This window comes from Nelusetta ayraudi, unplaced genomic scaffold (genome assembly GCF_046127955.1).
Source record: "Nelusetta ayraudi isolate G7.1 ecotype Tasmania unplaced genomic scaffold, CSIRO-AGI_Nayr_v1 ptg000109l, whole genome shotgun sequence".
NCBI classification, from domain to species: domain Eukaryota; kingdom Metazoa; phylum Chordata; class Actinopteri; order Tetraodontiformes; family Monacanthidae; genus Nelusetta; species Nelusetta ayraudi.
Genome location: NW_027466159.1, coordinates 1,321,893 through 1,347,631, shown reverse-complemented (window position 1 = coordinate 1,347,631; position 25,739 = coordinate 1,321,893). Strand labels below are relative to the sequence as shown.

General features: G+C 46.0%; 3 protein-coding genes, 1 long non-coding RNA gene and 2 other non-coding genes across 6 annotated transcripts in view; 3 read left to right on the top strand and 3 right to left on the bottom strand.

Moving 5' to 3' along the window:
• Nucleotides 1-25,739, top strand: part of LOC142903286 (uncharacterized) — a 153,891-nt gene that overhangs the window by 90,762 nt on the left and 37,390 nt on the right. The window lies entirely within an intron of this gene.
• Nucleotides 1-25,739, top strand: part of ddt (D-dopachrome tautomerase) — a 76,398-nt gene that overhangs the window by 41,274 nt on the left and 9,385 nt on the right. The window lies entirely within an intron of this gene.
• tmem132a (transmembrane protein 132A) lies at nucleotides 81-8,972 on the top strand. Its single transcript, XM_076048855.1, has 13 exons — nucleotides 81-87; nucleotides 2,685-2,774; nucleotides 3,451-3,707; nucleotides 3,797-4,021; nucleotides 4,094-4,368; nucleotides 4,584-5,048; nucleotides 5,262-5,408; nucleotides 5,496-5,688; nucleotides 5,884-6,027; nucleotides 6,388-6,590; nucleotides 6,761-6,980; nucleotides 7,065-7,256; nucleotides 8,067-8,972. The coding sequence occupies exons 1-13, from the start codon at nucleotides 81-83 to the stop codon at nucleotides 8,970-8,972; spliced, it is 3,324 nt and encodes a 1,107-aa protein (XP_075904970.1).
• trnam-cau (transfer RNA methionine (anticodon CAU)) lies at nucleotides 9,918-9,989 on the bottom strand. The gene has a single exon. It is a non-coding gene; the product is annotated as a tRNA-Met (tRNA).
• Nucleotides 10,217-10,288, bottom strand: trnam-cau (transfer RNA methionine (anticodon CAU)). Its single transcript has one exon. It is a non-coding gene; the product is annotated as a tRNA-Met (tRNA).
• LOC142903300 (uncharacterized) lies at nucleotides 12,005-24,825 on the bottom strand. The gene is made up of 10 exons (XM_076048854.1): nucleotides 24,323-24,825; nucleotides 22,715-22,797; nucleotides 22,120-22,234; nucleotides 21,012-22,016; nucleotides 17,062-17,430; nucleotides 16,197-16,303; nucleotides 15,716-15,821; nucleotides 14,454-15,202; nucleotides 13,084-13,207; nucleotides 12,005-12,782 (listed from the first exon to the last, which is right to left on the bottom strand). Exons 1-10 carry the CDS (start codon nucleotides 24,591-24,593, stop codon nucleotides 12,115-12,117), a joined length of 3,597 nt encoding a protein of 1,198 aa, XP_075904969.1. The 5' UTR covers nucleotides 24,594-24,825; the 3' UTR covers nucleotides 12,005-12,114.

Genomic DNA, 25,739 nt, shown 5'->3' with positions numbered 1-25,739 from the left:
GGCGTCTCCTCATCACCTCGGGACAAAAGAGGAACGTTTTTCATTTTTTGACACAACTTAAGCCAAACAAACCGGTAACAATGACCAGTAACAGTAATCTTAATATCGTGTATAGTATAACACAGTATACTTCGTGAAACAATAACAAGAAAAAATATAATAAGTGAATGACTTGGAACAGAATTTACATGTCCTTAAGACATGTTTTTCCAATGTAAGGATTAGTAAGTACAGATCATTAGTGAGTTAAAGTAAAAAGTACAGATACCTATAAAAATCTGCTTAAGTACAGTAACAAGGTATTACTGTACATTGTTACTTCCCAACTTGTGTAGCACAGTGTGTCATGTGACCACATTGGTCAAGTGTGTGTCTATGCGTTCATCTGTGTGTGAGAGTGGGTGTATTTTACCTCGTCCTGCCCCGCCCGGGTCACAGCATGAAACCATAATCTGGCCCGTTTGCAAATGTCCCGTCCGCAGGAACAATGACAGATGACGGTGGATTACATCTGCAGATTATCCATCTGGGGATTGACACGAGCGGCAAGGAGAGTGGAAAATATGGAACGCACAGACGGAGGAAGATGTGGCGGAGGATGAAGTGGGCCGAGGGAAGGTGCTGCCTGAGCAGGATGGACGGGAAATCCACTGCACAATACACATGCAAAATGCTTTAAATATATACATATATGTATATTATATATATATGTATATATATGTATATATATGTATATATATATATATATATGTACATATGAATATATATATATGTTTTTGAAGATATATATATATATATACACATTCCTATGTATTATATATAGAGAGAGAGATGCTGATAATAATGATACTTTTTTTTGTTGTTGCATGAAATGTAGCCTTTTGCATTAGTAACTTCCACCCAAATGCATCAGCAACATGATCCGAACACAAAGTCTAAAAACTCTGGGTGAATATTGACACGCCTTTTATCTCCTGACGTTTGCATCTCTTCCGCTGACGCAACCGTTTGTTGGCACTAAACTGTAAAAGCAAAAAAATCAAATAAAACACCACGGTGCCACTGCAGACCTCTAAAAACATTTCAAAAATTAAATTGACGATAAGCTGTGAGCCATCTGTCCTCATTGGAGCAAAAAAAAGAAAAAAAGAAAAGAAAACAGAGACGCCAACTCAAGCAAGCTCCGCCTCCTGTGACTCCGCCCTCCGCGCCTTGGGTTTGAACATAGAGGAGTTCTTAGAACAGAGGTCGGAGGTCACAGGTGAAATTGGAAGGAAGTGATGAAGTGATGCGGAAGACTTTTAAGCAAATGAGGTCAGTTTACGCTCGGAGGTCCAAGTTCAAAGGTCAAGTCTAATCTTTGTGACTTTGGTGATAGACTGATGCCAGACTCCTCTATCTTTGTAAGCCCTTTGTGATGTCACATCTCTCCCAGGTAGTTTTGTCTCAGTTTGAGCATGGCCCCGGACCACTCTAGAGGGCTCAGAGTCCGTCCACCTTTGTCTCCAAAAATCCAGTGGGAAACACTGCCTCACCTAAACGTGTAAAATGGCAAATTCACAAAGTCCAGATGGAAAAAAGACGTGAACTTAACACTGCAAAAAAAAAGAAAACGAAACACAAAAAACACACAGTAGGAAGAGCAGAGTGACACATTGAAGGTTGTCTTCTTCTGAAATTGCTGGCATCAGCTGTACCCCAGACGACCTTCGACCTCGGCTCTGCCCTGACCAAAGGTGCAGACGGTGAGAAGCAGGTGTGTGCGAGGGAGAGTTCGACCACATTCCAACACTGCTTTTTTCTCCTTATTCTGATTATTATTTGATGTTTTTAAGCTCCTCCTCTTCTCCTCCGTTAAGCTCCTCTCAGTGTCAGATCTATTGTCCTCTAAGCCCCTTCTGCTGCTCTATTACCACTCTCACACACACATACACACACACACACACACAGCTGTTATGTCGAGGTAGGCAGAGAGAAACATGAGCAAAGAAATAACTCAGAACAGAGAAACTGGGCAGTGGAGAACAGTTGGGATGAAGATAAAATGAGTGAGAGAAGAATAGTTAATAATAAAAATTACACCATCACCTCACACCATGTCTTTTTAATTTCTTAGGCAAGTTTTATTTTATTTTATTTTATTGTATAGTATTCTTGCATATTTTGTTGTATTGTATTTTATTTTATTTTCTGGGTTTTAAAATCGAGGACCCAATTTCAGGTGAAGTGGAGACCGGTTCTGAGGACCAGAGCGACTCTGGCGCTGGGTAGGTGGAGGGTGAGGTGGGTGGGGGGGGCACCCTTAGAAGACTGATTAAAAAGGAAAAACGGGTGGGAAAAAGTGACGGTGAAGAAAACAAGAGGGATGGAGGCGGGACTTAACGGAGAGGGTGGGGGTTAGGGTGGGAGCGAGGATTATTTACTGTTTCAAATGGAGAAAAAAAATCTGTATTGTGTGATTCTGGTACAGTGAGCAGGAGGAGGAGAGAGAGAGAAAGAGGGAGCAACAGCAGCAGCAGCAGCAGGTCGATTAAAAAAGGATAATGTAATTTTGGAGCTGGAGAAGAGACGGAGACAACAAGGTGGGTGCTGTGTGTGTGTGTGTGTGTGTGTGTGTGTGTGTGTGTGTGTGTGTGTGTGTGTTGGAAGTGACCCCGTGGTGTTTTGTTTTAATCACTCTCCAGGTGTGTGGAGCGGCGGGATGCTGCTGCTGCGGAGACGAGCAGAGAGCGGCGCTCCGCTGCTGCAGCTGCTCGTGTGCATGGCAGCAGAAGGTGAGTCCAACTTCATATCTTGCTTGGCATAATAATACAACTTTATTTCGTGCACAGGAATTGGTCCGTAGATTAAAAAAACAAAAACAAAACAAAAACAAGTACAATACAATAATAAATAACGTAGAGTAAAATTCATACAGTGCATGCTAGTGTTTCCAGAGGCCAGACATATATCTAAAGATGGGCGGAGCTTAAAAGTCACGGTGGAAGAGGATGCAGGCCTCCTCCTGCTCTTCCTCTTCCTCCTACTCCTCACCAGCATCAGCATAATTTAACAGTTGTAAAGTTTTTCTATTCCAAATGAACCACTGAAGCCAGAGAGGCCAACCGGGTCGCTAGTTTTTTCGCAGAACAGGAAGTCAGGTCAGGTGTTGCATCATTGACCCTGCAGGTAAAAACAAAGAGCTGGCCCACTCTACCTGCATGTGATTCTCATAGAGGAGGAGGAGGAGGAGAAGGAGGGAGAGAGGAAGAGGGGGAGTTCAGTCCTTCTGGCAAATCAGCCAGTCTGCATCTTCTTCCTCTTTTTGCCTTTTTCGTGTTCAGCGTGGCTTGATAGCGCCCCCTATTGAGCAGCAGTTGTAACTGCGTCTCAACTGATGCCCCGCCCTCTTTAACAACTCCACTCTGTTACTCTCCTCCACTCAATCACCACCCATACCTACTCGCTCAGTGTCTCTGTCCCGCCCCCAGCCGGCCTTCTCACTGCCCCTCCCTCTGCCCCTCCCGCTGTCCCTGCCCGTCGACATGGAGGTGGTCCCGCCCTCTTGGCTCCGCCTTCCCCTGTCGCAGGCCGACCTGGGCCCCATTTTCTCCAACTCCAGCCCCTTCTCCTCCTCGCAGAGCCTCTTCGTGCTGCCGCCGCTGCCGCTCGGCCCCGCACCCAGGCCGGGTCTGCGGGCCTCCTTCGGACCATACTCCGTGACGCAGGTGAGAGATAAGAAGAGGAGGAGGTGGAGCCAGGCCTGACTGACACAGACACACCCGTCCAATCTCCTTTTCTTCCTGTTTCACTGCAGCTGATGTCGGAGGCCGTCCTCCCGCCCCCCGCCCCTCTGGCCGCCGCCCTGCTCTCGGAGCACGTGGAGAGCAAGGTGGACGAGCAAGGGCGCCGCCGCTTCCAGGTGAGGGCGCTCTTCAACAAGCAGGGGGGCGGAGCCGGCCACGGGGATTGGAGGGGGACCTGCGTCACCCTGCACGCCTTCAGGGAGACGGAGGAGCGGCGAGCTTCCTGCCTGACTGAGGTGACCGCCACCCACCGCCACACCCTTTCCCTGCTATCTTTTCTGTCTCTGACCTTTGCTTCTGTTTCGCAGCCTCCTGGCAGCCTGTGCGTGGCCACTCTGACGCTGCCCGACCACTGGTTTGAGGAGCCACTCCCCCAGCGGCCTCACCAGGGCCTGGAGGGCCGGAGCTTCAGCAGCAGCAACAGTGTCCTCTCTCGGCGCCGCCGAGTGCAGCGACAGAATTGGAGGCGGAGTCGCCGCCATCACTGGGCCTCGTCCTCAATCAGGTTGGTCTGTCTGGGTCACTCTGTGGGCAGGGCCACCAGGGCTCCTGCTTGCTGTCTGCATGCTTTGTCAATATTTCAGTCAGAATGTGCAGATGCAGAGGTGTTTCTAATGTAGTTGAATGGACTTGCCACCCAACTTTCCACACTCAAGGTGCTGGGATGGCTAGAAATGCTATGTCTGTGCAGATGATTTCAAATATCCTAAAAACCAGGTTTAACTCCAACTCATTTGAAAGAGTTTGTTTCAGCTTCTGACATTCTGGTCCTCGTCTCTCTGGTCTCTTTGTTTCCAGGCTCGGTTCCAGGGTCCACAGTGAAACCGGCCGGCAGACCCGAACCCCTCAGCCAGAACCCCACCAGGGCCCGATACAGCTCTTCTACTCATCCTTCCAGCCGGAGACGTCGGGGTGTGTAGTCCTCAGAGCTTCCAAAGCCGTCTTCTCACTGCTGCCCACTGTGGTCACATATCACCATGTTCACCTGTCCAGGTGTTTGGAAGAAAGGCCAGCTGAGTCCCAGCGGGAGCTCTTTCGCATCAGAGCCGTCACGCTGAAGGAGGAGGAGGAGGAGGACATGGAGGTGGAGACAGCAGCAGGAGGAGAAGGCGAAACCTGTTTGGAAGGTCGGCAGGTGACGGAGCTCTCCTTGGACCCCCACGTCTCCATCCGCTACCAGAGGGGTGTGGCCTTGATCGGACAGCCAATCAGGGTCTCCCTGAGCCTAAGGGCCAACTTCAGTGCCGACTTTGTTGTTGTGAGGTGAACCAGGTTTCCAAAATTATTTTGCGTCCATCAAAAGAATTCTGAAAGTTGGACTTGAGTTAGAAAAGTGTCCTGGCACCTGGAAGGTGATTGGACGAGCCTCTTGGCTGTAAAGTCCAGTGTTGCTATACTGATTGAGGACATGATACAAGATCATGGTTAGCCCTGTGTTTGTGACCCATGACAGAGATTATCACCCGTCTTTTCCAGGCTGAATGTGAAGACGGGCCTGGTCTCGATGATACCCCAGAGAACTCTGACCTCAGGCCGGTGGACTGTGACCCTGGAGAAGAGCCACACCTCTGACCACGATGTGCTGTCCATCTTCGGCCACAAACACGGCACCAACGACGACCAGTAAGTACACCCCCGGCTCCCCTCATCCTACCTCATTCATCCAGGTGCAGGTTTCAGTCTCTGACCTCTGTCCCTCGCCCCCTTCAGTCCCACCGCTCTCCAGCAGGTGGTGTGCTTGTCAGTGGAAGGTCTGAGGCGGAGCTTTGGCGTGGCCATGGCAGTGCACGCCAGCTGGTGGGTGGAGTTCTCCGGGGGCGGTGGCAAACCTCAGAGAGCAGCAGCCACCACTACTTTCACCTTCTCCGACCGACACATCCTGGCGATCGCTCCGATCCATGAGGTGATTGGCCAACTGCTAGCTAGCTAGCTAACCTTTTTCTTTTTTTTTTTAACAGACTGCTTAGTAGCAGACAGACTTCTACCTACCAGACAGACTACTAGCTAATAAACACACTAACTGACAGATACATTTTCCCCTTTTTTTCAAAATACTGATTGTGTGTTTTTTGTATTGTTTTTTTTTTTCACTGAGCAGAGCAACACAATCGTCAACACAGCCATACTGACCAACCAGCCAGTGTCACTTCCTGTTGTCGTGCTGGCCGTGAGTCACGATGGGACAGTGTCGGATGTCACCTCGGCGGTCACCTGTCAGTCAACCAATGAGAGCACAGTCAAGGTTTGTGGGTTGTTGTTTTTTTGTATCACAGTGTATCAGCAGCCGCTTGGGTTTTCTTTTTTCATCAGAAGAAACTGACGCCTGGTTGGAGGCGTGGCCACCCGCCAGTGCCCTTTGTGAGATCACAAACGGCCAAGTGAGCCAGAGAAGTGTTTATAGATGTCAGAAAGAGGAAACAAACTAAGTTTAGGAGGATTTTTTTTCATTCCTGAAGAGTATATTGACAGGTCTCACAAAACATGTTACTGTTAGGAAATATTGGCAATATTGTAAACAAGGGATTTCTATACTAATATACTATTCTATAAAAACACACACACAAAAAAAAACAGAATTAATCAGCCGGAGGAACCCCCACAGGTGTCCGCCGACTGCTCCACCCTCTTTGTGGATGGCAGTGAATCAGCGCTGGGCAGCAGCTGCGCCAAGGTGGAGTTTACACTGGGTACTCTCCATGGCGTAGCCTGCCTGCAGGTCTGGGCTCCCACTGTGCCGCTGCGAGTGTCCCTGTCTGACCCGGTTCTGAACGCCATCCACGGCTGGAACCATTTCACCGAGAACGGGTAGGTGGCAACGCTGAGCTGCCATGTCATGGTGCCGCCCAGGCTACTGATTGTTTTTGTAATTAATTAATTAGACGCTTATTTGAGTGAGAACTAGCTGAAACAGCAAAAAAAAATTACAAAAGTAAAAGGACAATAAATCCTAACCCTAACCCAAACCCCTCCCTCAGGTGTTTGCCGGTCTACCAGCACTCTTCAGTCCAGGTCCTGACCCAGTTCACCACCCTGGACGCCAGCGGCAGAACCACCCACCTGTTGGGTTCGTCCGATTGGTTTGTGGATGTCACCGAGCTGGTCGCTACCTCGCTGAGGATAGAAAACCCCTTGGTGGCATCTTTGGGAAGCCGCAACAATGTGATTGGCTTGCGGCCAGGCAAGACGTCGCTCTATGTAAGGCCACCGTCAGGACCTGCGGGTGGACCAAGTGCTGTTTACTGTCATGGTCATCAATGGCTCTCCGGTTCCTCCTTCAAGGTGACCTCTGAGCAGTGGGACGGCGCCCTCGGCAGGTGTGACATCTCCGTGGTGTCGGAGCCCGTCACCCTGGGGGATCTGTCGGTGCAGGTGGTCAGTGGCCTTGGCATGTCGGTGGCGGCTAGCCCGGCGCACCCATCGGTGGTCACGGCTACGGTGACGGCCTACAACGTCCTCTACAACTACCATCAGGTGAGAAAGAGAGGCTAACGCCTTCCCATTGGGGCTGAAACTAGCAGAAGGCATGGCCTAAGCAGAAGTCTAGAGGTGGTCTTGGTCTCTACTTTTGACTCTTTGGTCTTGGCCTGGACGGGGTTTTGTCGATTGGTTTTGGTGCAACGTCAAATGCCGCCAATGAGATACATCTATTTTGAAAACATGTTAAAATGTGTTTCACTCACCAATACGATCCTGTCGATTCAAACTCTTTCTTTCTTCTGCTCTCAGTCTGGCCCTCTGTACGATGTATCATCAATTATGCTGAATGTACGATAATTTGATCCATTCAGGGAATTTGTCAGTTTGTCGGAATGGATGCTCTGTCGAGCGTAAGACTAATGAGTCGTCTCAGAGCAACAAAGCCTGATTTGCTGGACGAACAAGATGCTCATAGGTGTTGATGGGTCTTACGATTTTTGAGACTCTGGGTACGATAATCTTACATTTCTCCACCTGGCGACGTTAGTGTGGTCTCTGTTTGGGTCTCGGTCTTGCTTAAATCTCAGTCCCACCAGGACTGTTGTGTTTTCAAAGGGTGTGTATCCACACAGAGATGCCTTTAGGACCACTTTGGCTTTCCCAAAAACTTGTGTCTCAATCTTAAGAATTAAGGCTGGGGTTCAGTTTAGGTCCAAGGTTAGCTAAATCTAACCCTGGACTCGACAGTCTTTGTTCTCAGTTTGAACAGGTTTTTACAGACCAGGGTTAGGGGTTAGTGGGATTACCCTATCTCACTAACTCTTGCAGGAAGAACGTGACCTTTCTTCACATCTGTCCCTGCAGGAGGCGTCAGTCAGCATTTGGCTCCAGTTTAGTGATGACACTGCCTCCCTCCTCTCCTCCTTTGCTCACCTGCCCCATTTCCTGCGGCTCTCCTCACTGGCCGAGACCGTGGTGGTGGTCACGCCAGGGCCCGGCCAGCGCATCTTGGCTCAAGGAGACGGGGGTGGGCCTCTACTGCGCGCTGAACTCCTGGTCACCACCTGTGATGACCCGCCCATCACCTCCAACTCCATCGGCAAAAGCGAGAGTGAATGGGTGGATGGAGGTGGAACCAGGACCGGGACAAGGACCAGGAGGCTGGGAGGAGGCTCTGGTTGGATCAGAGTCAACCTGGACCTGGGCTTTGCTCTGAAGAACGACCAGGAGGAGTTTGACTTTGACTTTTCAGACACGTTGGTCGAGTCGGATGGAGACGTCTATACCTCAAACATTGATGATCATTCCTTGAGCAGTGACGACCGCAGCAAAGCAAGCAACAGGAAGTGGAAGGAGGCGGTGGAGGGGAGAGCAGTTCGCTGGGACAACCTAGAGAGGGCAGTGCTGATACCCAACCAGGAAGCAGGTGGCCTCCACTTCTCCCCTACCCGGGAGAAGATAGAAGAGAGGAGAGAAGAGGAGGAGGGCAAGGAGGACGGCGGGATCATCGAGCTGGAGGCGGGGCTTGGCGCTCTGCTCTCGCTGCTCTGTCTCTTTGCCGTCCTCTTTCTGGCAAACTGTTTGCCCTGCGCGCTGCGAGACAGGAGGAAGATGACGAAAGAGGACAACGGGGAGGCAGAGCCAGGGGGAGGCGGTGAGGACGGCGAGGAGACGGAGAGGAAGGTGGCGGGGAAGGAGGAGGCGGAGAGGGTGGAAGCGGGGAGGAAGGAGGAGGACGAGGAAATTAAAGAGATAGAGATCATATGCTGAAATCTTCACCAAGGTGGACCTCCAGGAAAGATCTCCTGGATAGTTCACTGCATCTTCTTGGAGTTGGTTGCTCATTTTCACAACCCACATGTGTTGAATAACCGCTGACCAAAAACCATTAGATTATCTTAAAATCAAATGGTTTTGTTTGAATAACAGTATATGCAATATTTTGTCATTTTTGTAACTGATCAATTTCTATGTTAATGACAATGTGAGAAACATGAGGATTACCATGTTTTTTTGGTTTTTTTTTAGTGTTGTATCCAAAACAAAGGGATACAATTGTCTGTTACACGTTGTAAAGTAGAAATATGTGTATGACATGTCTGTAAATATGTTAATAAAAAAATCAAGAACACAAAGAACTCTCTGTTCTATATTTGTTAGGGTTAGTCTTAACCTCAAGCCAGACCAATTAAAACAGATAAAGTACCAAAATTAGAGGGATAGGTCATTAAATAAATTTGTCAAAGTCAAATAAAAAATGGAACTAAGAGAATAATAAAAACGATCGAATGCAAAGACAATTGCCCAGGTTTTTAAATTAAATGAGTGAATGAATTTTTATTATTTCGAAGAGAATTAAAACCCATGTATTTGATTTATTTAGCATTAAATGTTTTATAGAATGTTTCTGTTAATAAGTTGACAAGATAATGTTTTGCTTGCTCCTTTCCCCCATATATATATATATATCACCCACCACGGTTGCGTTCAACGCTTTTCCGGACGATTTTCTGGATAATCTCTCTCTCACACACACACACACACACACACACACACACACACACACGCACAAAGTGGAGACGCAGGTTTTTATTGCTTGTGTTGACCTTCAGCGCCACTCAGTGGATACACAGTGCACGTGACTTTCCCGAGTAGGCAAGCCTTTGAAAAAAAGTAAAAGAAAAGCAACCTGCATCCTCTGCTAGCAAAAGTTGCTAGCAGAGGATGGTTTCGATCCATCGACCTCTGGGTTATGGGCCCAGCACGCTTCCGCTGCGCCACTCTGCTGCGAGAGCGCAACCCGTCTGTCAGCAATTCGGACAAGAGCATACGAATGAACACGATCCTCCTCGTGGATAAGAGATGTACTTGATGGACAATAAACTCGTCTTTAACACCGACGCAGCTGTGTCCTTTCTACTTTGTGCAAAGACGTAAACGTTGTTGATATAGAAGAGCACGCAAGCTCGTGTCGAAGAAAATGGTGTAAGAAAAAAAAAAAAAAACAATTGTGCTAGCAGAGGATGGTTTCGATCCATCGACCTCTGGGTTATGGGCCCAGCACGCTTCCGCTGCGCCACTCTGCTGCGAGAGAGGTACGAGGAAATAGACAGTTTTATCGGTGTGTTTTAGAACAAAATACCCATTTGAGTATGTGACAGGAAAACCCTCACAGAACACATCCAAGACGTTTCTGTAGTATTATTATTATTTGTGTGTCACATTAAACGTCAGTGAAGTTCTGAAAATAATTGTTAATATATCAAAGAAGTCAGACATTAAAAGGTGCACGATTTAAACATTTTTACATAATTTTCAGAAAAAAACAAAAAAACATTACTGTGGCAAAATTACATTTTTTTTGTCTTTCCATATAAGGAGTTCTCGGATAAACGAGAAGTTGCCCATACAACGAGATCAGTAGCTGCGGTGTGACGTCAGCGAAACGTCATTTCCTGTTCACGTTTATTCTGTAATCACAAGCCAATTACATTAAATTAAATGTAATGTCAGCTAAGAAGGTGGGGAGGAGATGTGATAACATCTGAAAAGAATGAAAATAAGAAATACATTCAACAGTTGTTTTTTTAAAAAAATCCTTTTAATTGTTCAACACTGTTACACGACAGCAACACAACGCATCATGGTTTCTGACAAAATAGAGGAAAAAATGTAATAAAATCTACATATACAGCAAAAGCCAACCGTTGCCTCTGCTGGAAAAATGCGATTTTAAATAGAAACACAACCAACATACAGTGTCTCAACGGTCTTTATGTCTCCACCCAAAGGCTGAAGCCCCAGTAAACTTGTATTTAGGGCGATTTAAATATTGTCATCATAGAAATCCATCGTCTTTGTGTATCATAGTTGCTGAACTAATAATCGGATTAGCAGTTATCAATTAAAAAAAATACAAAAAATACAAAATTTTCACTTTACAAGACCGATAATTCATGAGTTACACACTATATATATATATTTATATTTATATATACACACACACACACATATATATATATATATATATATATATATATATATATATATATATATATATATATACATACACATATATATATATATATATACATATATATATATACATACACATATATATATATATATATATACATATATATATATATATACACATATATATATATATATATATATATATATATATATATATATATATATACATATACATATATATATATATATATATATATATATATATATATATATATGTATATATATATGTATATATATATATATATATATATATATATATATATATATATACATATATATATATATATATACATATACATATATATATATATATATATATATATATATATATATATATATATATATATATATGCATATATATACATATGTGTGTGTTTGAATGGTCAGGCCTCTTAACTGTGTTTTTTTTAAAAGGTAGTCTCTTAGAATTTTAGCTCTATCTGACCAGGTTGAGTTGCTGAGAAGACCCACTATTTATAATATCCTAAGTACAGAACTCAGGGCCCCATCTGCATGTATTGAAAGTAGACCGTAGACTCTATATATGCACATACAATTATGCCTGTATTTCGGTACATGTGACAAATAAAGGCCATTCCATATATCTACATAATGTATACGTGTGTGTGTGTGTGTGTGTGTGTGTGTGTGTGTGTGTGTGTGTGTGTGTGTGTGTGTGTATAACTCGTGAATTATCAACCTTATAATAAAATACATATATGATGATAATAATAATAAAATAAAATAAAATAAAAATAATAATAAATAACAATAATAATAATAATAATAATAATAATAATAATAATAATAATAATAATAATAAACATTTATAAATTATTTGGATATGTGTGTTAGTAACACACGTCCTGCCAGTGGTTCAGTGATGCTGCTGCTGCTGTTGTGGGTGGTGCTGCAGCTGTGGGTGGTGCCTCTTCTGGTGCTTCTTCAGGTTGCTTGGATCAGAGAAACTGTCAGGGCAGTGGGGACACTGGTAGGGTCTCTCCCCAGTGTGGATGTGCTTGTGGATCTTGAGGTTCCAGAACTGGGAGAAGGTCTTCCCACAGATGGAGCAGCCGAAGGGCCTCTCTCCTGTGTGGGTCCTTAGGTGGGACTCCAGGTTGGCCGGTGAGCTGAAGGCCTTTTGGCAGAAACAGCAGACGCTCTGCCTCCTCTTCTTGGTCCCGGCCGGCCTCAGCTCTGGCCCCAGCTCTGGCCCCAGCTCTGGCCCCAGCTCTGGCCCCAGCTCCGCCCCAAGCTCCATCACAGGACCCGGAAAGGACAAGCCTGCACACGCCCTCCCACCACAGTCTGCACCCTCTCTGCCACCGCCAATCAGGGGGCGGGGCATGTACGAGAGAGGAGCGCAGTGAGGCGATGGCATCGTCACGTCGTGGCCTCCCTCTCCCCCGTCTGTCCACAGAGAGGTCAGGTCGTAGCCCCGCCCATCAGCCCCCTCCTGCAGGCCCGGTGGCTGATTGGCCGTCTGCGTGGTCTCGTCAAACAGCCGGGCGGCGCCGTGGTCGTCTGTGCTCGACTCCACCAGCCCTGCGGGTGAGACCACGGCACATTGGTTCACGACTTTCACCGCAACAATGTCAACGACAACACACAAGGCTGTAAAACACAACTGTCTGAAAATTTTAAATAATAAAACAAATTGACGAATAAAACAAAATAAAAAATTAAAGAAATAAATCAGTGCACACAAGCCAATAAATTTTTCATTTGCTGTCTCACCAAAATTCACATTATAAGACGCTTCAAACACTCAGAATTTGCATTAGTCCTTTGCTGCTAACCAGCTGTCTAGTGAGGCAGGCCAGGTGACCCGCAGCGTTCCACTCACCCTCCTGTATGCTGAGGCCGCTGGTTGGCTCCGCCTCCTCCAATCTCTCCACCTTCACCAGCACCACGTCTGGCTCCTCCTCCTCCTTCTCCTCCTCCTCTGCGGCCCCTCCCTCCTTGTGGCTCTGCGCAAGCAAGCGAATGAGAACAGTGTTTCATAACAGAGTGGTGACAAACTGCTCTCAAGGTGCAACAGGCAGTGAACGGTGTGGACAAATATTTTCTAATTGCTAAAAAAAAAAATTATTCTGACCTGGGTTACAACTAATTAATATTGCACAATTATTATTAGTTAAAAATACTGACATTTGGTGGTGCAGGTATTGATCCAAATATCGATAGTATCAATACAAATGTTGGTACTGGTATTGCTCAAAATAGGTGCAATGAGATAGATCCTTGATATTTGTATATAGACATTGCATTGGTATGTATTGATTACTAAGTATAGGTTTCCCATTAACTTGGAATGTATTTAGCAGAAGAAAAAAAAATTGCTCTAAAGGCACGAACGGCATTGGATTCTGTCTTGGGTTATAAATTGATTAATAATTGAAAAATAAAACATAAAAACAGGTGATTAAAATTCGTTCAGGATTAGCAACATGATACATCCAACTTAACTAAAAAGTATTAGTACCGTGATACTGGCCCAGTGTTTATTTGGCATTAGGTTGATCTTGAATCTTACAGTACCGCAAACCACTGGTGAAACTGTCACAAGCTCATATTCAATGACATATTTTGAACTGTAACACAGTGACAGGGAGTATTTACGACTTAATGTTATGTCCTCCGTGACTGACAGTAGCAACTGAAAATTTATCCCAAAGACTCTCGACAGTCATGAAACGAGACATTTTGATTGGTTTGACGAGCTAAAATTTTTATTCCAAGTCTGTAAAAACATTGCAGTGTGACACACACACAAACTGAGGCCACAAACTCTCTGACCCACAACCACCATCACAGCTGACAATCCATGACTGTCTGTAAACTCTCCATCTGCTGTCTCATGTGCGACCATTAAATTTGCCTTAAAAAAAAATTGGGTATATGTAAAGATACAGTATATGTATATACATCTGCATATACATATTTGTACACACACACACATACATATATATACATAAATATATATATATATATATAAATATATACACACACACACACACACACACACACACACACACACACACACATATATATTTATATATATGTATGTGTGTTTTGTTTATTTGTATATATCAAATATGTGTGTGTGTGTGCACACACACACACACACACACACACACATTGTATATACATATATGTGTATCGGTTTTTGGGACCAAAGTTAGAATCGGAGTCTGGGTCAGGGGGTCAGGATCAGGAGTTTTCTAGATGGCCCGGGTGGCTCTTCTGCTGGTGTGTTCTCAGGTTGTGCAGGCGGAGGAAGGCCTTGCCGCAGGCAGCGCAGCGGTAGGGCTTCTCCCCCGTGTGGACCTGCTGGTGCTTCCTCAGGTTCCCGGCCTCGGAGAAGGTCTTTCCGCAGGTGGAGCAACCGAAGGGCTTCTCGCCCGTGTGGATCCGCTGGTGGATCTCCACCTTTTTGGGCCGGTCGAAGGCCTTGCCGCAGTAGCTGCATGAAAACAGTCGCTTGCCACCATCGCCCGTGAATGACGGATGGCAGGGGAGGCGCGAGGGAAGCGGGAGGTCGTAGACACTCCAGGCGTTAGAATCTGCTAGTGCGAGATCGTCCCCCGCCACGGCGTACGAACAAGACGGCCTCCCTCCTCCTGCTTCGACCTCGTGGGTCAACTCGCTGCTGGCCAGCGGGTCGGCGCTAGTGTTGAACTTTGGTGAGTGGCCGTCTTGGGCAGACTGCTGGGGGTTTGGCCCTTCCTGCAGCGAGTCTGCGCCCTCCGCAGAGGAAAAGAGGAGTTGATGCTTAAGTCGAGGGGAGGAGCCACTGACCTCCACTCCTCTGCCACCACCGCCGCTGCCGCTGCCACTGCCCCGCCTCCTCCTCTTGCTGCTGCTGCTGCTGCTCTGCAACTGGCAGGAACCAGACTCGCTGTCCTGCTTCTCGAATTGCGCTCTCAGTCCTGCGGCTTCACACGGGACAAACTCCAAGACTCCTACACACACACACACAGGGATTGATTCATCAACTTTGAAAAAAAACTTTTAATCAATAAATTGAACTTCGTTTTGTCTTCACTGGATAGAAATCTGAATTGTTTAGAATTGTTTTTATACTTTGCCGTTTTAGTTGTTTATCTGTTTTAATGGTGTGTTTTTTACTTATGTACAGCACTTTGATCAACTTTGTTGTTTTAAAATGTGCTATATAAATACATTTGATTTGATTCATTGAATTGAGCATTGAGTTTCTTTTTTTTTTTTTTTATCCTACAAAACGCTAATTGGTGTTACTTGTGTATAGTTTCATTTAACCATCTGGGAGGTAAAGGGCAGCAATTCTCAGGTTTTGTTTTGGTGTAATATTATCTATGAAACAACATCATTTCTTGACCAATAATACACAAGTAGCAGTACACTCTGCACTGTAATCAAATTTTGAATCGAATGGTGACCTGGCAATGGCAAGTCACCCAAAGACACACATCCAGTCTGTCTCTGTGCCTCACCGTCATCTCCAATGAGTCGCACGTCTTCGTCGGGGTCTTGCGCGAGAGACACGTCGGCCTGCATTTCTTCCTCCTCCTCCTCCTTCACCAGCTCCACATCAGGGGACTGAGGAAGAGAAGAAAAAGCTGTAAAGTGGCTGCTGATTGACTTTCACATTATAGAGACGGGAATTAAATACATCAGCAAACTTTTGTTGATGTCAGAGTGAAAATTGGCATTATTAGCTTCAAAGACGCTAAAGTGGCTCCACTTCATGAAGGTGGATCAGAAAACAGGACGGAAAGACAATAAAGTGAATTTGGAGGAAATCCTATAATTTGAAAAAGCAGGAAAATTTAAAAAAAAAAAAAAGTTTTGTACTAAAATGGCAACATTATATTTTTGTTGATGTTCAAATTGGTTTTAAAACAAATCAGGTGTAAAAACACTAGTTGCTGCTAACCAGCAGCCACCTTTACTTCTCCCACTTCATGTGCTCACCTTCCTCTGGATGTGGCCTGAAGTAATCAGCTGACTGGTCGGGGGGCCTGCAGTTGGCCGTCGTGGCCATGGAGCCGCTGTGACCGTAGGCGGCTTAAACAAACCGTCTACACGTGGGTCGGAGAGAAAAAACATCAATAACAATTCAATCAGATTGCTTTCCTCTGTCTCTGTTTGTTGATCAGTACACTCGTCCTGTAGCATCAATCATTGTGAAGATGGTTGCGACGCGATTGCCCCACATAAAAAAACAACCTGAATCTGTTTTACTTGTAGTCGTGTCAGTATAACAAAAACAACAACAACAACAGTAGTATAATAATGATATCTCACGTTGGGTACAGGGGACTTCTGACCAAACTGCTAATGGTCAGAAGTGGGAAGTAACAAATTACAAATACTTCATTGCTGTGCTTAAGCAGATTTTCCAGGTACTTAGCTGTACTTTATTTGAATATTTAATTATCTGACAACTTTTGACGATGACTTGTTGTTGTGGAAGTGGAGCTATTTGAACTTTTGCCGTTGTGTAGTTTAATATAAAAGTGGATGATATTTTACAGGTAGGAGATCATTTTAGAGTACCTGGGCTTGGGGTCACTAACTCATCATCATGATCATGATGATGATGATGATGACATCATCATCATCATCATCGTCAACCTTCCATACATTTTAATACCCGTACATTATTACTTTTTGAGTAAATAAGTTAAATCAGTACTTCTAATTTTACCACATTATTTATTTATTTTTTAATTTTTTGCCATATCTTACACAAAACATCCGGACTTCTATCCAAGTACAAAACACAGTGACTACTTTCTCTGCTCGTGATTCGGCCCACCCCGTCTGCCTCGCTCACCGGTGGAAGGTGGTCGGTCCACGGCGCTGACCTGCACCCTTGGCCTGCCGCCGCTGCTCCCGGCGACCTCCCGGAGCCTGCTGCCGGCGGCAGCCCGGGCCACCTTCAGTTCAAGTAGGTGCAGCTTCCTCTTCAGGGCCTTGTTCTCCCGCTGGCACTGGGACATCTGGAGGCTCACAACCGCGTAGTCGTCGTCCACCAGCTTGCAGATCTCGGCCACCGCGGCGTTAGCCAGGACCTCCATGATGGAGGCCAGCTGGGTCTGGAAGGCTAGGCGGTCGGACATTCTTCCGACCCTGAGTGTAAGTGGCTGCCGCTGGAAAGTGTCCGGACAGCACCGGGAGGACGGGACGAGGGGCTCACGGAGTGTTTAGCGAAACATTGCCGACCCCGGTGGCATAAGGAGATTGGCTCCTCGGTGCTAGATGAAGCTGTTCTGCCGCTCCGACTTCCGTGTCTGGCAACATTTTGTGTCGTCATTTCCGGTTGCAGAAAGGCCGCTCCGATCATCTTGATTAAGCCCACTTATTAAATTTGAAAGACATTTTTGTTTTATTTTTTCCTCAAGATTGTGCCCTAGAATCTGTTTTTTTTTTTTTTTTTTTTTAAATGTGTATGTTAAAATTTTTATCCACAAACAAAATCATTGAAATTCAACCACAAACGTTCATCGCTCCTGCAGACCCCCCTGACCCTGAGTTGGCTAAGAAGCAGGTAAAATTTGTTAAACGTAAGAAAAATGAAAAAGAAAAAGCTCTGTTAGTTTAACACGCTCATTTCCGAATTATTTAAATGTTTTTGTCCCATGTCCTTAAAAAAAGTACTTAAACTTGACTGATATTACAGTATGTTTGTATAGAAGAGTGTGTATTTTGTTTCTGTGGTGCTCAGACTGACTCGGTGCTGCTATTATTATTGTTCATGAAGATTTTTTGGGGGGCAGCACCCCAAAATCCAGGAGGATCCAGCATCAAGGACTCAGTATTGGAAAATTGAGTCAGTGAGTCAGTGAGTCACCATCCATGGAGAACAACATTAGAAATGTTTATTCATATTCACATTCATATTAAGAAAAAGTGTATCATAGATATCAAAAACATGTTTATCTTTAAATACACAAAACACTTAACTTAACATTAATGTAACTTAACATAATAAATATACTACATAATACTTGACTACAAGGATGGTTTGTTTGTCAGGATAAAACCCGCAACAGGAGCAGCATCAAGCTGGAGGTTGCCAGAGTCCATAGCAGGGAAGCCTCGGATCGGAACGTGGAGCCTCCAGAAGTCCAACTTTCCCTCTGCCTTCTGAATTCTTCCAGCAGGAGCTCCAGGAACCGTTTGTCTGAACATTCACACCAGACCAACAAAAAGTGGTTAGAAACACTCCTCGACAAGAAGAATGCACCAGTCAATTCACGACATAACTTGACAAATGAAGAAAAAAAAAAAAACACACACATACCCTCCAACAGCGGCTCCAGCCTGGACATGCTTGGGATCTTCAGCGGAAACCTTCGAGATGCAGTCCGTGGGGGCTTGGAGGCAGCGGCGGCGCACAGGGCAAGCAACAGCAGGAGGTAGAGGGTGTAGCACCGCATGGCGGAGGTTCAGGTCTCTCTGGGGTCAGTGGTGGAGCAAGAAGCTGTGAGTGGTGCTGGCAGCGACAGCTCGTCTTAAATGGACAGAGGTCAGCGGGGGTTTCTCAGGAACAGGAAGTGCACCTTGAGCCCAGTTTCATTTTACTCAGATCTCACCGTTTAGTTCCGTTGCACGAGAGCGTAGGCCTGCAACTGACCTACAACGTTTGTATCCTCCTCCCTGACTGGAAGACACACACACACACACACACACACACACACACACACACACACACACACACACACGCACACACTATCCTTGAGCACAGTTGACATCACACAAGATAAAACGGATTACAATTACATAATCAGTTTCGGGTATAAAAGTCATAGCATACTAAAATCCGTAAAGGCGAGTGTCTACAAGGTAGAAACAGACCTGTTAATATGTTGGCCTGGAGGAACTGGGAGTTTGCTATTTTTAAAATGTCCTGCAAGCATCTTGAAGCATTTACTTTCAAGCTCCTTGCAAGAATGGGAAGGATTAAAGTTAGGGCTAGGTTTAGGGGTGAGGTTAGGGTTGGGGTTGGGGTTTGGGGTTAGGATAGAGATAGGGTTGGGTTTATGATTGGAGTTGTAATTAGGATGGGGGCTTAGCATTATGGTTAGAATTGGGGTAAGGGCTGGGGTTATGGTTGGAATTGGGGTTCGGGTTGGGTTAGGGTTTGGTTTGAGTTCAGGATTATGGTTGGAGTTGGGACTGAGTTGAGGATTGGGGTTAGAATTTTGGTTGGGGTTACGGTTGGGACAGGGGTTAGAGTTGGAGTTGGAGTTGAGGTTGGGGTTAGAGTTGGTGTTGGGCTTGGTGCTAAGGTAAAATGTGAAATAATTGACCAAGTTTGTTCAGTAAAAACTCAGTACTTCTCAAAAGTGTTCCTGAAGCATGTTTCAGGAATTCATTCGGAGTTTGTAAGATAGACACTGACACCGCCTCAAGGCCATGGTGATTTGTGTGTACTCCAAAGGTTATGCTTAATGTATATTTTCAAAAACGCCAGAACGTATCATAAAAGAATACAGAGAGTAAAACATCTTTGTTTTAGTTGCCGTGCGACACAACGTGCGGCAGTCAGGTACAAACACAACAGTGGCTTTTATTTACAGCTTTGTACAGACCTACAATGGTTTACATTTACAGAAGAATGGTTGATGATAAAAAGACCTTTGACCTGCACGTGGAATGGTGAAAGAGGGACAATGCAACTGTAAAAATGTTTGAAAGTTAGCTTTCCGAACAAGATGCAGTCGTAAGCCATAAGACCAAAATAAAAGAAGCACATACTGCAAGTAAAATACATGGAAAAATGAAAACAGTCATACATGACAGACTGCAGGCAATTACCACAAGAATAAGTCAAGGGACAACTGACACTTACCATCTAAAAGAAAAAAAGGCCACGATCAACAATACTGTGGCAGTCTTCATATCACAGTAAAGTTACATGTAATTAGTACTCCGTGACAAAGTGGTCACACCTGCCCACAGCTGAACCAAACAGTGTCAGGAGACTTAAAGTGCTCGAAAGGAAACGTTAAATTATTTTTGTAAACTGAAGCAGTTCGTTGTGAGTTCACTGCAAATCCAAGACAGAAGTCAGTTTTGTTGTTGTGAGGCTGGGTAGTGCTCATGAGCTCCAGGAGAGGGAATTCAATCTAGTCACTAAACTCATCATCAGGGTCCTGATTTTTTTTTTTTTTTCCTTTGGTATACATGTCTGAGAAAACAAACAAACAAACAAAAAACAACTGGATGGATTACTCCAAGTTGTGCCTTGCACAAAGGACATTTTTCATTCAAGATCTTTTCTCCCAATTTGTTAAAATCGAACTTAAAATATTCAGGACATAAACTGTGTTTGATAAATGACTCCTCCCCCAGAGTGAGGGTTAATAGTGTTAGAGCGACGGTCAGGTAGGTTATGGTTACAGGATTACAGGGTTAGAGTTAATAGTGTTCCTGCTCTACAGGCTCCTAAATGTGCGCGTTACATGACTGTTTGATCCCTTGAGTCAACAACAGACTTTTGTTATCACGGCTGAAAGTAGGGAACGAGCCCTCTGAATGATGCTTTGGAATTACACTTTTGCAGACACTCTTGGCATTTTAAACTCTTACAGTCAGTTTTCAGAAAGTCAGAATTCAGAATTAATCCAGGGCAGACATCAGCTTTGTGCAGGGTTGCTACAGCCTTGCTTCCCACCTCTTCACAGTCAAGCTGCAAAACTTCATTCCCATTTAAGAGGGATTTTCACTTCATTCACTCCTTGAACCATCCAAGCAAACCGAGGGCTACTTGGCTGGTCTAGAGGCCACACTGGGATTGCTGCCGATGTCGGCGGACGCTGCACATCTGGCTGAAAGACTGTCCGCAGCGCGAGCAGCTGTAGGGCTTCTCCTGCGTGTGGACCGTGCGGTGCCTCTTCAGGTGGCTAGAAGAGATGAAGCTTTTGCCGCACAGCGAGCAGCGGTAGCGCCTCTCCCCGGTGTGGATGAGCAGGTGCACACGCAGGTTGTTGGGCTGGGCGAAGCCCTTGCCACAGTGCGAGCAGGTATAGGGCCTCTCACCCGTGTGCACCCGCTGGTGCAAGTCCAGGGTGGCAGCGCTGGGGAAGACCCGTCCGCAAACGGCGCACACAGCAGGGTCTTTGGCGGCGGAGGAGCCGTTGATCCTGTAGGGACGTCTCTGGGCCGCTGCAGTGGCAGGGGGCAGGGCCGCAGGAGGCGGCGGTGGCACGACTACAGCGGCTGCAGCCGCTATGTCAAAGGACGCGGCAAAGGCCGCCATCTCGTGGGCGGCGCCGGTGAAGTGCAGGGTGGGGGGGCTGTCCAGAGCCTCCCCTCCTGCCTGTGCGGGAAAGGAGGCCGACGGCTGGGCGGCCTCGCCACTCGCCAGACCCAGCTGGGCCACTGCGTACGCTGCACCAAGATGTCCGACCCGCTCCTGCATCCAAGCCAGGTCCAGGCCCAGGCCAGCCAGGCGGTCCGGGCATGGTCCGGGCTCGTCCGTGGTCACGTGTGCCGACAACCTGGAGGTCAGGAGCTCCTCCTCCTCCAGAGAATGGTCCAACTGAATGTCTGGCTTTAGAGCTCCTCCGTCGGTTAGGTCCCTAGCCGGTACTTCAGGGATCAGGACCTGGAGTGGTGGACCGCTGGGCTTGCTGGATTTGAGTTTGGCTCGAGGAAGACAGGCAAGATCCACTGTGGCGACTGTTGGAGGGCGGGGGGATGAGGAGGAGGCCTGGCTTATGCTGGAGACACCTGCGTCGAGGAGGATGTCACTGGGAGGAGTCTCCTCACTGGGCTCCAGACCTGGATGGACAGAGACAAACGGGAACCTTGCTGACCTCCTCAAGTCCGGCCAGCTTCTTGATGGAGAGCCGTGGGCTTAATCCCGTTCTGGAGACACACTCACCGGCAGACAGGCCACACTCAGAGTGGATGTTGACTTCCACCTTGAGGTCCAGGTTGCAGTCGTCCCCCTCCATCTTCTCCCGCTTGACAAGGGTCAGCAGACCATTGGCCTCCTCCTGTTGGGAGCAGGTGGAAAGTAGCAGGAAGAAACATCCAAAGTAGACCAGAGACTGGTGGCTGAGCCACATGGTAAGATGGGGAGGGTTCCTATTCGTGCTTTATCCCCTACCCTGACACCCTAACCGTAACACCTTTTCCACACGGAAAAAGTCTTCACCTTGAGTATCCCACTCGCTTCTGCTTCCTCTATTTTTTCTTTTTTTATCTTATCTTCATCATTTCGTCATTTCCTGATCTCACAATTTTCTCTTCTCTAGAAACCCAACTGACTGGAGGAGAGAGTGTATTTCCATCCAAACCTCGGCAGCATGACACATTCATTTTTTTCTGATAACACAAAGTAGGAAGTCGCTGCAAAGTGAAACTTCAGCTATTTCAGTTTTTCGAGTGAACTGGTTATGCATGCCACATGTATTTCTCAGTATCTATGAAATACCCAGCGTTTCCAGTGACCGTGATCATTCTTCTGGCTTTACCTGTGGCAGGTGATGGAAGGGACTCTCCATTTCTCCATTGGCACCAGCAGGAGGCGGCACCAGAGACTGATGACTGTCAGGATCTACGAGGGAACAGGAGGAGCAGGCAGTTGGAACCATCAACAACTCCTGTATCGTCCACCCTCCAATATCACGTCAGCAGAGGTGTCAAAAGTACGGCACAAGTAAAACACAGTATTCTGTACTACAATAAAAGTCTGCATAATAGTGTAAAAAAAAAAAAAAGTCAAAAAAGTCAAAAGGAATTTTTTTCTTTTGATTTTTTTTTTATATATACAATACATGGGTTGAATAATCTGGATTGAATTGACCAAAGGTCAAAGGTCAGATATCATGATGACCATTTTGAAGAGCTTTGCTACTTGTTTTTTTTTTTCATTTTCAACTACAGCACAACCAAACTGTAATCAGTAATAGTTATGACCAGTCAGATGTTATTGGATGTTGACACTGTAAATAACAATAACCAACGTTATTTTCTACATGCTTATTTTTCTCTGCACAGAAAACATACAGAGGGACAGTGAACAGCAGAGCTCAGTTTTCTTCACTTCAAGCAACAACAACAACAAGCAACTAGAAAAAAATAATTTGTGAATTCTGACAGCCAGCAAATTGGTGCTATGGAAACCAACACATGGACGTCCCACCCTGACATATGTGGATGTTCTTAAGGAGGATGCAGGGGTAGAAAGTACCAACGAACTGGCAAGATGTATAGAGAACCGGGATGTGCCTAGAAGTCTAGTGTTAGCTCATAGAATTGGTCCAAAATTGAACAGCAGAAGATGGAAATTCAAAACTTTCCAGATGGTATTACAAGAAGAAGAATTCCTTTTGACATATTTCCCGAGAACACTTGGCAGCTCTTCATGTCATAAATAATTAATATTAGCAAGAATTTATTCTGCTTTAAAGACTTTGTTGTCCAACGAAAACACAGTTTTGGAAGTCACACCACGATGATGTCACAAAGGTCCCCGATATCTATCAAGGGTTACGGACCACACCCCAAGCCAAGTGTTGGCTCTGTCCCCCAAGACAGTGACCCGGTTGCCCGTTTTTAAATGACCATATTATCACTCCTGACTACCCCTATAGTCGCTCACGACGTAACACTGGCTGACAGACCTGATAAAGGTACACACACACACACACACACAGTCCTCCTGGCCACAGTGTGATGCCCCTGGAGTGTCACAAGGGAAGTTCTGGTGGGCGTGTCAACTTTGTGATTGTTTCCAGCCTCCCACCTCAGTCATCTCAGCACACCTGGGCCCAGTGTGCTGAGGCTACTGAAGCACCTGCAGCCACTCTCACTCTCTCCCACTGCTGCAGGACTTTCAAGGCACTCCACGTCAGCACCTTGTTCGGTTTGCTTGCACCCAACCTTTATTCTCACACGTTCCACCCATGCACACTGTACACCACTGAGTTAACAAGAGCCAGGTCAGGAGACCCACAAACACACACCGCAGCCTGCACACAACTGGAAGAGAAGGAGGCGCGTCCCCGTGATCAGCTGATGAGGCGTGCTGCGGGTTCGTGCATGCGTTCACGCCCCCCATCTCCACCTTGTGTGTTTACCTGCGTGCGGCCTAAAATGACGCGCCTCCTCCCGCTGACTCCGCCTGCGCATCCTTCGCTCGCAGCTCCGCATCCTCGCCTCCATGTCGCGCACTTTGCGCCGCAGGGCGTCGTTCTCCTCGGCGCTCCTCTCGCGCTCGCGCTCCATCTGGGAGCGCAGCGCCGCGTAGCCGTCGTCCACGAGCCTGCAGATCTCGGCCACCGCCGAGTTGGCCAGGACCTCCACAATGGAGGCGATCTGCGCCTGGAAGCCGATGCACCGATCGTCCATCGCCAGCGTTGGGGACGCTCCTCTGTCTGCTTGTGTACGGGAAGATGTGCGTGGCGGTGGCGGCTGCGGCTGCGGCTGCGGCTGCTGCGGCTTCCGGGCGTGAATGGACCCGTGCACGGTGGCGCCGTCATGCAAACAAACCGGGGAGAAGGGAGGTGGTCTGGGGGTCGTCAGACCTGTGTACTTACAGACACCACCAACTATTGTGGCTGTCCAGGCAACACAAAGTCGCTAAATGATGACGTCACTTGTAGCAAGGCAAGATACGGGAAGTGTTGTAAATGGATATTTCCAGTCAATAGATGTTGCTAAGAATAAGAAAACATTGAAAACTGTGAATTTATGCTCCCACTTTAACATCTTAAGCTAATTGCTCTGTATCCCTGGCGTCTTCTGTTTTTTTGTTTGTGTTTTGTTTTTTTTCTCTTTGTCTTATTGTTTGCCTTTCATTTATCTATTTTTTTTTATTGCTATTAATGCTTTTGTTTCTTTGTCCTTGTGCAAAGTATAATTTATCTCCTGTTATGTGTAAATTCTAATGTTTGTGAATTTAATACATATATATATATGTATATATATATATATGTATGTATTAAAGTATATGTATATATATATATGTATTAAAGGGTGTAAATGGGAAGTGCCATCACACAAAAAGTATGAGTGGAGTTTAGAAATCAGAGATACCTGTGCTGAAAGAGAAAAGGGAACTTCAAACAAAGAAGGGCAAAGGAGCTGAAGCCGAACCAAAGAAAAGTGAGAAGTGAGATAAGGAAAAGAAGGATAAGAAACCTTGATTGGAATAAAAATAAATAAATAACCGGAGTAAACTGCAGGTGGCACAGGGTCGAGTTTTTAAGGAGGAAGAGGCTTCAACTCTATGGAACAGGCAGAAAACAAACAAACCTTTCTCAGACCGGGTCAAACGCCAGCCTCAGCTAAGTCCCTTCACTTCCTCATTCTCCCAGGCACAGAATCAAACCCACAACCTTCTTGCTGTGAGGTGGCAGCACTAACCACTGCACCGCCTCACAGTTTATTATTATTATTATTATTATTATTATTATTACTATTATTATTATTATTTTCCAAGAGGAAGTTGAGATGTTGAGATGAATACATCATTTAAACAACATAATTTCAGGC

Coding starts and splice junctions, on each gene's coding strand:
- LOC142903300 (XM_076048854.1), bottom strand. CDS start 24,593: ATGGACGATCGGTGCATCGGCTTCCAGGCGCAGATCGCCTCCATTGTG. Junction 16,304..17,061: donor GGACCGACCACCTTCCACCG/GTGAGCGAGGCA, acceptor ACCCACGTGTAG/ACGGTTTGTTTAAGCCGCCT. Junction 12,783..13,083: donor CGGCCTCAGCATACAGGAGG/GTGAGTGGAACG, acceptor TCTCACCCGCAG/GGCTGGTGGAGTCGAGCACA.
- tmem132a (XM_076048855.1), top strand. Junction 2,775..3,450: donor CGTGTGCATGGCAGCAGAAG/GTGAGTCCAACT, acceptor CTACTCGCTCAG/TGTCTCTGTCCCGCCCCCAG. Junction 5,689..5,883: donor CGATCGCTCCGATCCATGAG/GTGATTGGCCAA, acceptor TTCACTGAGCAG/AGCAACACAATCGTCAACAC.